Below are 13,868 nucleotides of genomic sequence, written 5' to 3' on the forward strand. Positions count from 1 at the left end.
AAGCCTTGATCCAGTTATTAAACATAGAAATTGATTCCGATATTTCACCCTTTACTTCAGGTATAGATTTTAAAAGGATGTTTTCCCAATTGGCTGGGATACATTTAGATCAACAGTGACCTAGTCTCTCCGATTGGGAAGGAGAGGTCTTTATCTCTTTCCTACCTTGCCTGGCAGTGAGGAAAGGGACAATATAATGGTCCCACCATATCAATCGAAGGGGGGGTTTGTTTGTACTCATATTTGATAGATTAGTAAAAAATAGGTCAGCCAGAGGGCCTTTTTTGTGTTTTGGATCCTCCACCAACTGTACAAGTTGGATGACAGATAAATCCTGAAGTAGCTTCCTTGCGCTATTGTGCAAGTTTAGATCTCCCAGAAGTGTAAAATTAACCTTCTGTAAGACTTTGCTCAGCCAATATACCAGGTACAGCTTGTAGAAACTGAGTAACCGGGCCAGAGGGAATCATATTGCAATACCCTTGAAAGAGTAAAAGTAGGGGAGAGGTTTATAGAGAAAGAAAGACTCACACAGCCTGGAATGGTGAGAAGAGTAAACATACTACTCAAAGTTTCCTTATAAATTATGGCAACCCCACCGCCCATTTTATCTGGTCAATCACATCTTGCTATAGTATAGCTTATTGGAAGAGCCTGTAGTACTTCTGACATGGATTCTTCACAAAGTTTCAGTAAGAAACAGGGCCTCTGGCTGACATTCATCAAAATAAGCGAACAGATCCAATTTGTGTCTTGGCAGCGATACATCTGCCACAACTCTTTTTTTAATCAAAATAGGAGTCTAGTACATTGCTTTGAGAAAGTGTTTGTTATATCATAAAGTTGCGCTTACATATGCTATATAACAAAGATACACTCATGTGGTCAATAGCATCTCTTGCTGGTACTCACATTTAAGAGATGAAGTTGTTTAGAAGAGTAAATTAAGGAACTTAAAGGAAAACAACTAAAGGTTCTGGCCCCTGGCCCCAGATGGACATGGACGGTCGCAGACGGGCTTGCCTTTGATGTGCCTACGGGGTACCAGTGCCATGCCCACTGGGCGTACACACTCCGTTGCTCATTTTGTAGTGTGACAGGAATAATAACTAGTGTGCTCACCACAATGGCGTCTCTGGTTTGTCACAATAATGGACACTGGCAAAAGGCAAACTTCTGATCCCTACACAGTGCTGCTACTCTAAATTGAACTCCTCAAATATATTGACATAGCTGAATAAAGTGCATGTGCAATAAGATGGCTTTTCCTAGATTCAGCTATAAGAACAGTATAGTGACTCCACTCTTTCACACACTGCCCCCATAAAACACAACAATAGAACACAAAAGACTTTGTTTAAAATTTTTAAAAATACAAGCCTGGTAAGGTGTGTGTCCCGCACCCCTGTGCTCATTTTATAGTGTGGCAGGAGTAACAACAAGAGCACTCACCACAGGTTCTGAACAGGACAGAGTGCCAACTCAAACGTCAAACTTCTGATCCCTAATCAGTGCTGCTAATCTAATTTAACTCCTCAAAAATACTTACACAGCTGAATACGTGCGTGTGCAATAAGATGGATTTTCCTAGATACAACTATAACAACAGTATAGCGACTCCCCCTCACCCTTCAGCCAATTTCCTACATAAAACACAGCAATAGAACATGACAGACTAGGAATCACTTAAATGTGGTAGCCCAGTGCTTAAATCGGTTGGGTTGGCAAGTATGGCAATGTGTGACTATATGGTATGGGGAATCCTGGAAGATGCCATTCAGACCAAACACTTCAGACTTTGGCCTGTTTACAGTCTTGGCGGACAGGGTTACTCCGTCCCAAACGTAACAGATATCCCGTCCACCAAATTAAAATACCATTATGTCCTATGGAACTTGTAATATGGCAGACAGAATAATCGTCACATTTGTGACGGTTTTCCCCATCTACCAAGATCATAATCGGGCCCATAGACTTCTACTGACCATCGGCCTATCACTGTAGCAATTGCTTCAATATCTTTAATCATTGCTCTGATTCTACAAAGACAGGCCACTAATATTTTTCTGGTTTTAAAATGGTGCATTTTTAGAAAGGAAATCAATTAATTTTGACATGATGTTTGTGGAGGGGTTGGTGAAGGGAACTCCTGTCATACAATTTAACATGCTTGTTTTTGTTTTTTCCCTCTTTAGCAAAGCCAAACCAGCTCCACAGATTTCCCCAAGCAAGTCTGTGGGAGGCGAATTCTGTGTTGCCGCCATCTTCGGCTCATCACGATCATGGTTTGCAAGCAACCCAAGCCTGAAGCGAGAGAAAGGTTTGAAAATGTTCTCCTAGCCGTTAGCATTCACATATCTTTTCTGACTTAGCCATTTGGTATCTTCTGAATATGTGCTGTATGTAAACTGATATTTATTTATTTGAGTTTTATATAGCACTGGCTAGACCCAAGGGTATCGGAGTGCTAAACATGTTTTGAGAATACGTTTGTAAAAAGTACATGATGAAGGTCAAGTGGGATTCCTAAACCAGGTGTTTTAATACATGGACATGTGTTGGCATGCATCGTTACATGGGTGAGAGGCCTAATGAACAAGTCTTGGAAGCCATGTAGGTGATTACTATTCATGACAGAACCCGACATCTGTCATATGGTCACATCAGATGAACACCACAAACTGGTTACAAAACCATCCTAGACCAAAGAGATGCTGGATAATTAAAGTGTATATTTTTATAGTACCGTTCTTTGCCACCTATGTGGAAGCCACTCTCCTTGACAATGTTCTGAATGGTTTGGAGGATCATCAAAATTCTGAATTTTGTAAAAAAAAAAAGAACAATGTCTTTGGCTTTCATGTTTTTGTGGCATTGTATGGACAAATTAAATAGGAATTTTTTAGGATAAATATTAGGAAAACGCAAGCCAGTGAAACGTTTTTATAACCCGTTTGGCTATTGTAATGCAATATAAATATGTCATGGTGGTTTTTTCAGGTTACTTTAAGTTAATAGAAACACTGTTTCAAAGGTTGTTTCTTCCTATTTTTATCGTATTCATACTGTTAAAACTATTGAACACGTGGTGCTCTTTTGTCCTGTTTACCAAAGTCTTAGCTAGAAGTGTATTCGACCATTATGCTTAAATTTTGGAATGAGAAGTTACCAAGTAGCCTTAAGAATCCCTAGATCCGACATAAGCATACTGGTCTTCTTTGGAATGAGCAATTCTTTAGTTTCAGCTTGGACACTAAGGAATCGTCTAATTGCTATAGGCTCTTTAAAAAATGCGGGAGAAATCACAAGTCCTCCCCTAGTATAATGTACTGATGAACTGATAGACTCTTCAAACTTGGACCAACCATGATTTTTGTAAAGCGTGACTGTCTTCTTGAATGTTAACGAAGGTTGAACATTTAGGGATTGCAAAGGTGGGCATTGAGGCCAAAAATGTTCTTGACATTACTAGGTTTTATTTGTATACTTTTTTTATCTCTTTTTTAATATTCAATACTTGATTACTGAACTCAAGCTGTAATGAACTATATTATTTACGGGTGTTTTATTGAGTTCTACGCCAAAGCAAAATATTTTGATGATGATGAATAAAAATACTGATGCAAAGGTTACATAAGACCATATTAAAATGTATTTGAGCAATAGTTTAGTTTATAGGATTTGATTCTTCAAACATTTCAAATGCATTACCTTGATTGTGGCAATTAAAATTGCTAATTTTTAGCACTTAAGGCTGTGCATTTCCGGTCACTTATTTCCATTAAGTTTAAAACACCAAATTAAACAAGGTTTTGCAGTGCAATATGTCTCGCATTTACTAGAGTTTGAGCTATCGGCATTGTAAATGCCAACATCTTAAACTCTCGCAAATGCGAGACCTATGACATTGCAAAGAAACAGCCACCATTGTTGCAGCTGCTTGGAAAGTGAAGGTGCGCATGGCACGCTGAATATAAGGACAACACTTTGTGCCTGCAGTAGGGCAAAACCCATTAAATAAAATAGTGCTTACAGACGAAATAAAAAACTGTGCAGCAACAGAAGTAAAAGGGCCAATCCTCATGGGAGGTTTCTAATGAAGACAAGGCGGTACTAAGGGGACACCAGGCGATTAAGAAATCAGAAGCCAGCATTTACAAAGTACAACAACACAAGCCAATGAAAAATATGGGCGAAGAGTGGGCTGAGCTTCAAATCTCTAACTCAATACAGCATGCCTCGCAGAGCAGCGCATGCACTGCCCAGGCTCGACCTAAAAACTACTTCCATACTCAAGTGCTTGGTCGTGACAGACTTTTTATTCCAGTATATTTAAGTAATATCTCTTGTATTTGGCAAATGGTGTTTTGAATTTGACATATTTATGTTTAAACATGTTGATCAGTGTTTCTTCCATTTCTAGCAGGTTTTACTTGTTCTCCCTCAGGAACCCTCTACCTTGTTTTACAGTGCTCTATACTTTATGGTTTAATGGTATGCACCCATGCATACATCCATACTCCCAATTTTTAGTGGATGAAATCTGTAACAGGGCTTCACGTTCCAAGCTGTGAATTTCAAAAATAATGTTTTTGCAGAGTCAAATAAAACATCTGACTGCTATTGTGAGGGGATATATTTGTACAATTCCTCTTTTCCAAATCATACATACATTAAAAATGGTTTTAAAATGTTCTTTTCCATACATTGTCATGAAACAACACCTACAGTAAGTAGCACTGATATCAGTATTTTGAACTGTAGTTTTCTTGCTGTTGCTTTTTTCATGAAAATGTTTCCCTCTACTTTCATCAGATTTTGATAAAGCAGCCAGTTTATTGTAAGTGAAATCTGTACATGCAACAGATTACATTGGTGAACCATGTTGATGGGTTTCTTTTTCAGCCGTAAGATCCACTCCCATCCTTCCACAAGCTTGTGGAAGGATGGGATCGAGGCCAAGATGGCGACCCCCTGAGACGCAGAGCCAGGAACTGTGAAGTGTCCTGCCCAGTTCTGACAACAATCTTGTGGCTGGGGGATGCATCAACCACCTTTGGGGTGCACAGAGGCCAGTATTCTGTGGCCGCCCCCTCCACAGGACAGAGTTCATGAGGTCTGAGTAGTCTTGCTGGCTGTGCTGCTGGTAAGAGTGCGAGGGTGGGACTTCGGCGTTCGTGTCGTCCATGGCCACTCGACCGGTCAGCCAGTGTTGCTGTGCCCCATTGACTGCCTTGGAGAGCGCATCAAAGCTGAAAGGATGGACTGATCCCACCCTGAGTGGGACTGATTTGCGTGCAGCTTACTGTTTGGGCCTCTGCAGTGCAGCAGGGGGAGGAGCACGCTGTTGAGCCAAAAAAAAAAATGCCGTCAAAGGCCCAAGGCTGAGGCAAATGGAAACGCTATTGGATTGGACTATAGGCCATTGTGACTGGCTTCCGTGCAGGAACCAAGGTTGAAGTGCCAGATATGTTACTGAGGCCCAATAAACGTTGCAAGAGTTAGGTAAAAACACAGGTGCAAAGTGGCAGAGGCAGTGAATGTCTGAGCTCTATAGGAACCTAAAATAGGTAACAGGAGATGCTGGTTAACCCTGGACAATGACACTGGCATTGTGGGAGGCACACCGGGCTATGGGGAATGCAGAAGGACGAGACCAGGATGCCCCCGTCCAAGAGACATACAGATAATGAATACGGTATGTTGTTAGAGGTGCAAGCAATGCATTGGGGGCTTAACCCCAAGGCAAGTTAGTTAGGAGTGACAATCGTTGGTCCTCTCAGACATTTCAGGGCTCGTGTTTGCTATACAGTGGTTAAGACCAAAGAGTTGTGCCTGTTGCTCGCCAAACTAATGAGAGATATGCTGAATCTGACCCCACAGCAGGCGAACTCACCGACCCACATGGAGTCAACCCTGGAAAAACACACTGGAAGTTTGACAGGATTTTTACAAGCAATACATTTTTTTGTCATATATTTTTATAAGACATTTTCGTGACATATACCTTTTACATCAGGATATTACAGTACTGTCGTTGGGGCTAGTTTGTTCCAGATGCCCTATGCCGCAGTACATCCACATATAAATGGAACAATAAACATAGTTCCATAATAACAGCAATCATAACAACCATGCATCAAAACAAGAAAAAAATAATGATAAAAAAATATAAGTAACTTTGTTTTGTCTCCCTACTACCACTTGCCCCAGGTCGCCAACTCCAGGATAACAAAGAATAATTGCGGCTGGTTACAGCACCTACAGGGTAGTGATGTCGGATATTACGACTGAGCCTCATCAACCTGCTCAGGAGGGGAAAACATAGCAGTTAGTCTGGACAGATAATCATTCCACTGTTCCATAAGAATACACCTCAAATCTTTAACCCTGGCATTCGCTCGAACCGAGAGTTCTGCAGATGTCCAACGGATCATATCTTTCTGCCATGTGATAACCAAGGGAGCGGTGATTGCCTTCCAAGACATGGCAATGCATATTTTTGCTAATACCAGTGATAGAGCTTGGAACCCCTTATTTGATTCGTTCATTTCGTCACTACCCCGGAATGAAAAAGGCAGATCACAGGGTTATATTGCGGCAGTGACATCTGAGATGCAAGAGGTTACTGTAGGAAGGTGGATATCTGACTATGGTTGCCCCCAACTTTTTGCCTGGTGTTTTGCTGGTTTTCGACTTAGTTGGTCTGGGATCCTGCTATCCAGGACCCCAGGCTTCCTGCTCTCTCTGTAAAATGGACTCCATGTACCTTAGGTACATATCTAATTGGATACTGAGTCACCTTATCAGTCCCTGTACAGTGTACCTTAGGTACACAGGGCATAGGTGCACCCAGGGCCTACCAGGGGCTGCAGCATGTATTATGCCACCCCTGGCTAGCCATCCAAATCTGACACAACAGGCTGATCAATCAGCTGGGGCAAGGTGGTGTAATCACCCTTTGCTTTAGATATAGTAGCCCTATATCTAACCCTAAAATTGACACATATCCTCCTATCAGTCACTCCTATGGCAGGCCTTATCAATCCTGAAGGCAGAGTGCTTGGAATTATTTGAGATGGTGCTCTAGCATGAGCTGAGCCTGTCTGCAGCTTTCGGAACCAAGTCCTTTAGCTGTTTCCATGATAACGCTATACCATATACTCTTAAGTGCATTATAATCCTCGCGGTTATTGCCAACTTTGGTATAACATTATCAACACATGTCGAGTAAGGTGTCATGCGAATTGGAATACTACCCCCTCACCAATTCTGGCGACGGGGGTAGCATTCCACCCTTCTGGAGGGACACAACATGTATGTAACTGTGAACCCCGGTTAAAGTTAACTCGAGCCTCAGCATCACAAAATGGATGCTGCCACCACAGACACAAGTCTGACCTCCTGCTGCTGGGAGTCCTTCCAGCGAGGGAGGATTGGACAAAGGGTTTCCTGCCTTGGGAGGTGCTAGCACCACCCCAGACAGGATTTTGTGTATTAGGTAGGACAGGGCTGAAAGGAATGAGACATGCCTGGGGCACACAAGGTGTCCCTGTGCATACTCCGGTCTAAACCAGTTCCTGGGGCACTCCAGCCCCAGAGCTGGCGCAAAACCGGACAAAGGATAGGGGTTGTAACCACCCCCCATCCTGGTCCAACCCAGAGGAGGGACCTAGTCGTAGTACAGCCCCCTTTAGCCGGATAAAGGTAGGAGCTGGTCCCATTCAAGATTATATTATCCTGAACAACTTTACAAGAAGAAACTCTGGACTTCGACGTTCTGCTCCACAGAAGACTGAAGAAATCTCCTTGTGGGCAAGGAGTGTCCACCCTGCACAAGCAGGCACCATCAGCGTCCAGCGGCTTCCCTTTGTCATCTTCCTGCAAGGATCCAGACTTCAGAGCCCGACAAGACCCGGATTCCCAGACCTCTCCGACCTCTACCTACATCTGCAGCACAGCTGAGATCCGTGGGTGTGACGAGACACGTGGGACCGGCCATCTTGAAAGAAGCAGCACTTCGCTCCAGCACGACTTCAGAGGTATCCTCGTCCAAGTGCTTGGGGGACTGAGAAGCCCCAACCCTGAGCAGCTCCTGCACCGAAGACCAGCCCTCCAGCATCCACGAGATCTGCGAGGGGCCCTTCTGCTTGTTTGCTGCTCGACGCGTTGTCTGGTCACTTGCCGGCTGGCTAGTGGCCTCCTAGACGACAAACTGCGAAATCTTCACTGCTGCTCTGGTTGCTCCAGACTGGCCCTTGCCCCCTTCCAAAAGAGGAACACCCCGGACCCTCCTGGTCCACTCCAGACGCCGTTTCCACTCACCGCGTGGGTTGCCTTTGCTAAGGCCTGTTGACTCCGAATCCGAAGCCGACAGCGAGAGCCTGCGTGGGACAGCTCGTGCCTCCATCCTGGTCATCGAAGACACCACCTGGTCCACGTGGCTGCCAAGCATCCACCTTCACCTGATCGCGACGACAACGACATCTGGTTCCACTCCTGGTTCCACTCCAGTCACTGGCTAGTGACTTTGAACATTGTCCCCTCTGCTTTCAGGTTCTTCTCTTCACTGATCCACCCTTGGATCACACCGGACATCTTCCTCCTGACCACCTGCAGCATCTTTTCTTCCAGGCTCCATAGACTTCAACGCCGGAACCCGACACGACGTGGCACCTATGCACCCGCAGCCTGTGGGTGAGGTAACACGAGCATTTCAGTGCTCAAGGGTAGCTTGACTCTCCGAGTGTCCAGTTCCACAGTCGTTTTAGTTCTACCTAGTCAGGATTGTCCATACTCACCTTTTCCTTGAACTGTACTGTCCATAGACCCTGTTACGCATCTCGCGTGTGAGTTCACACTCTGCACACGCGTTCCGTGGGCCTCCTTTTACCTACCTAGAGTTAGTATAGCGTGGTCCCAGCGATCCTACAGCCTCTGGACAGCTCCATTCCTTTTATCGACTTTCACATTCCACTTACTTAGTATATGGTTTGTCGTGCCCCTAGGGCACCATTGTAATTCGTGCAACTTAAACGTATTTTTCCTAAGAGATTGTCATGTGCTTAGCCCTCTGATCTCATAAAGAGTTCAGAGGTGTATGTTAGTTAATAAATAACAACCTGTGTGGTTTCCTTTCACTTGGTATTCAAGGGGTTATATGTGGTAAAACAGCTGGCTTCACATGCCAAAAGAGTTTAGCCTAAGACTGCTTTGTCCATGCTACCATTAGGATAGCTGGTCTATAAGGTTGACTTACAACCAATCACCATAAGGGTTGTTTGGACTGATACAAGGTGTTCACTAGAACTAGTGAGCATCATATATCAGGCCAACTTCTCACAGTTACCAGTTGCTATTAGACCACTATCGCAGCGCACAAACCACACCATATGGAGAAAATTGCATCAACCTGCGGACATATGGGGCGTGTCACCCTAGCAGCTGGGTAAATTTTTGCTAGAGGAAAGGTATGTGTGGTTCCGGGGAGGCTGTGGGCGGGGAGCGCCATCTTGGAGCAGGAAGAGAACTGTTGCCGCCATCTTAGAGCGTCTCGGTACTCGGGGACTGTGAGAGCAGCCTACTTAAAGGTCACCTTATGGCGCGCAGTGGTGACGCGCAGCGGGAGCGCCTTCCCTGCGCCTGAGTCGTGCCAGAGTCCTGCCCGTCTGCGCTCGTCAGCGTCTCGGAAGCGGTCGAGGTAGGGCTGCTGGCCTTCTCATTTTCCTTGTTCTTTTCGTGGTGCGTGGGTGCGCTTCTCTGTTTTCCATGCTCTCCTATTCCTCTACTGAGCTATTAGCTCTACGAGGACATATTTCCACCTGCCATCATGTCTTCACTGGTGGCCGTTCTCTTAGTAAAGGGTTGTTCAGGTTGCGGATGGCACATGCCTAGTCAGGAGGGCATCCTGCCTGAATCCACACCTCTCCACTTTCAGTGCCATCTTCTTAACACCAGATCTCTCAGTAGACATTCCACTGACATCTGGAATTTGCTATCAGACCTTAAAACATCGTGTCTGTTTCTTACTGAAACATGGTTGGGTGAGTGCTCTGGCCCTGATCTGGCTACTGCCATCGCCCCGGATAATACTATCTATAGGAGGGATAGAGTGGAAGGCAGGGGCGGAGGTGTAGCATTAATTGTAGACAAGCGCTTTCCTTGTACAACTTTTCCTGTTGATAATATCACGGGCTGTGAAGCCTTAGGTTTCACTCTCAGGTTACCTCCCCGTCAAACATGCGCTGGGATTCTTATTTACAGGGCACCGGGACCCCTCGGCTCCTTTTTTGATGAACTGCAGACCGCACTTTCGGTGCCCTGCTTGAGATCGGAGCACTGCATTCTATTGGGAGATCTCAATCTTCATATGGATAATATAGTGGACTCTGATACTATTAAACTGCAGGACATTGCCTCCTCTTTAGGGTTGGTTCCCTATATCACCAGCCCCACTCATATTCAAAGGCCATACTATTGACCAGATATTTTCGACTAGCTTAATTGATGTCTCCCCGCCGCTTCCTGTTCTCTGGTCAGACCACTTTTTAATCAAATTCTGTATTCCTTCTTTAGCTACGCCTGGTACAAGATTGCCGAAAGATGCCAGAAGGGTGGCTCGGCCTTTCCATCAGGTTACGGCGGAAATGCTCTCTGACGCTCTCCGCCATCATCCCTGCCAGCTATCTTGTAATCTGGAACAAGACCTTGACCTGGTTCAGAAGTGGCTCACAGCTAGATTTGAGGAGCTAGCCCCCGGTAAGCCAGCCAAGTCTGCGGGAAGGCACGCCTCGGCCCCTTGGTTTACCCCTCTTCTAGGTAAGATGCGCCAAGATTGCAAGAGGGCTGAAAGTGCTTGGCGGCGCATGTACGACCCTGATGATAAAATAAAATATATGGTCTTATACGACTGTACCGCAAACATTTTTGACGGAAAAAAAGTTTGCCTTGAGCGCAGAATGGAGGAAGTGGAAAACACGAGCAAATACATTTTTAGGATTGTAAAAGAGTTTATCTCCCCTTCCTCCAGTACGCCCATCCATTCTCATACCGAAGTATGGATCAGCCAGCTTAGTGATTTCTTTATTAATAAAATCAAATCCATTCAGGACTCTTTTCCTGATGCTGGCCTTATTCCAGCCGCCAGCCATCTGATCACTTTACCACCTTCGGCAAAGGGGAAAGGCCCTTTTCTTTTTGTTTTCCCTTCTATCCCTCTTGCTTCCTCCCTTGATCTCCTGTCTCGGCTTCAATCGGGCTCGCCACTTGACCCTTGCCCAGCAAAATGCCTAGGGAGAGTAGCGCCTGCAGTTAACATCTTGCTTAATCTGCTGCTTAACTCTTCCCTGACGACTGGAGAGGTTCTTCTGGCGTGGAAGCTTGCCTTGATTCTGCCGCCGCTTAAAAAACCATCTTTAGATCCCTTTATTCATGCTAACTATAGACCAATCTCCCTCCTTCCCTCTCTGGTTAAGGTGATTGAGAAGCATGTGCATCTCTCCATTTCCAGATTCATCGAGAGCAATAATATCTTGCATGACTCTCAATCGGGCTTCCGTGCGAATTTCAGCACGGACACAGCTCTTCTTGAGATCACCGATGCCATAAGAGAGACTTTGGATTTAGGGGGCAAAGCCATCTTGGTCATGTTGGATTTGTTGGCGGCTTTCAACATCGTCCCCCACGACGGTCTCCTTTTAAGACTCTGGGAGATCGATTTTCGTGGAACGGTGTGGAACTGGTTTAAGTCTTTTCTGACCAACCGCCGACAAATGGTCTGGGCACCTCCGTTTTCTGCCGAAATGCCGCCGCTGGAGGTTGGGGTTCCTCAAGGGTCTTTCCTGAGCCCCACCCTTTTTAACATCTATATGGCCCCTCTAGCGGCGGTGGCGGAATCTTTTGGTGCCCGGATCATATCCTATGCTGACGACACCCAGCTGCTTTTTACGTGTAATAAGGGTGAGGATTTTGGCAGCGGCCGGATCAAGGAATGCCTGGGCGCTGTTTTCGACTGGTTTCAGAGGCACAGTCTGAAATGCAACTCCGATAAATCGGAGTTGCTTTTTTTCGGATGTCCGCCAGATCCCAGTTGGAAGACATGGTGGCCGCGGGACATGTTCACGCCTGACGCTGCCTCGTCAAAAGCCAAAAATCTAGGTGTCCTGTGTGACGATGATCTTTCCTTCAGACCCCAGATTATAGGGCTGACCGGGAAATGTTTTGGCATCCTAAAAATGTTGCGGAAGTTTCTTCCACTATTGTCTTTGCAACATAAAAAAATTATTGTTCAGGCTTTGATAGGCTCGCGTCTTGATTACGCGAATGCCCTCTACCTTGGCCTCCCCAAATACCCGATGGCACGCCTGCAGATCGTGCAGAATTCGGCTGCCAGAGCCATCTTCATCTTTGGACTTCAGCGAAGGGCAAGAGCCACGGGGCTACTCAAGAGACTGCATTGGCTCCTAGTCTCTAAGAGAATTACTTTCAAGGTCTTGACCCTTGCCTTTAAGGCCCTCCATTCGATCGGCCCAAAATACATCGGGAAGCACATGGCTTTCTATGCCCCCAGGAGGACGTTCAGGTCCGCTTTGCTGGCTAAAGCCGTTGTTCCTACCATCAGACGCGCTCGCATCGGAGGTCGCTCTTTTCGGTACTTGGCACCTTGTTGCTGGAATGAGCTTCCCGTTTCCTTAAGGAAAGCCAACAATTTGCTCTCTTTTAGAAAGGAACTGAAGACCTGGCTTTTCTCCCAGTAATTTTCTTTCGGCCCGCGGTGGGTGATATGTTGTGCACTTTTTCTTCAGTTCTCTTTGCCAAAGCGCCGGGACACTCCATGGAGTAGCCGTGCGCTATAGAAGAGATCCTTATAACATAACATAACAAATTGTGTAAAACAAAATTATGCATTTTGTGTACTTGTTCTAACAGATCCCAAGCATTGACGCCATGTAGTATCCTTATTACAAAAATACTTAACGCAATACAACTCTCAAATGCAAAATTGATTCTGTGGCAATGGGCTTAGAACTATTAGGAGCCAACCACAGAAAGCTAGTGGACAGAGTGGAAAAAAATAGCCAGCGCTTACGTCCATGAGACCAATAGTGCAAGGCTCAAAAACTACAAAAATCAGGGGGCAGCAGATTCTCTCGAAGTGCCCCCACCTTGTTGCTGAAACCCCAACAAACCCTCAAAAAGAAAACTGGGGCTAGAGCATTCTCGATTGTCGCTCCCAAGATTTGGAACTCTTTACTGCCGGACCTTCAACTACTGTCCTCCACCTACGCCTTCAAAAGAGAAGCCAAATCAGACCTACTGTCTAAGTTCGTACCCTAAATCAACTTATCAATATCATTGAATAGATTCATATCACAATTTATGTAGACTATCCTGCCTAGCACTGGCTACATTATACTCCAACCACAGTAAGCCTATTCTTAATTGCTGATTTGTTTGTCTCTCACGCATATGTTTGCATGTTGATCAGGCCAACTTCTAATCGTGTTATCTCCATGTAAAGCGCTCTGATACCCTTGAGGGCCACGTTCGTAATATTGTGCATATTGTTGTGCAAACTATTTATTGAGTACTAGTTCACGCAGGAGGTGTTATAGTGACAGATCTCAAAGTTTTTCTCAGTGGCGAGGGCCTACCACATGTAAAGTTAACTGCCTCCTTCTGGAGCCCCGACTTGGCTGTTGATTTTAGAGACATGGACATGATATTACAGGAGGCCTGGTTCAGTGGGCTGTGGTCCATGAACAGTAACTTGGTAAATATTTACCTTGACTACACAAATAAGGGTCAAAGACAATAGAACAACTTTATTCAGGTGAAGAAACAACTGCACAGCCTAGAACTGTGTTATG

At 45.2% G+C, this 13,868-nt stretch overlaps 1 protein-coding gene across 2 annotated transcripts in view; it reads left to right on the forward strand.

The window, feature by feature from the left end:
- Positions 1-13,868, forward strand: part of BCAS3 (BCAS3 microtubule associated cell migration factor) — a 3,998,327-nt gene that overhangs the window by 2,382,884 nt on the left and 1,601,575 nt on the right. For both annotated transcript variants that reach the window (XM_086954924.1, XM_086954923.1), the window contains exon 17: positions 2,196-2,320. In XM_086954924.1, the coding sequence (XP_086811050.1) occupies positions 2,196-2,320 (125 nt within the window). The remainder of the gene's footprint in view (positions 1-2,195; positions 2,321-13,868) is intronic.

Source organism: Lissotriton vulgaris, chromosome 2_1 (assembly GCF_964263255.1).
Source record: "Lissotriton vulgaris chromosome 2_1, aLisVul1.2, whole genome shotgun sequence".
Classification (NCBI taxonomy): Eukaryota; Metazoa; Chordata; class Amphibia; order Caudata; family Salamandridae; genus Lissotriton; species Lissotriton vulgaris.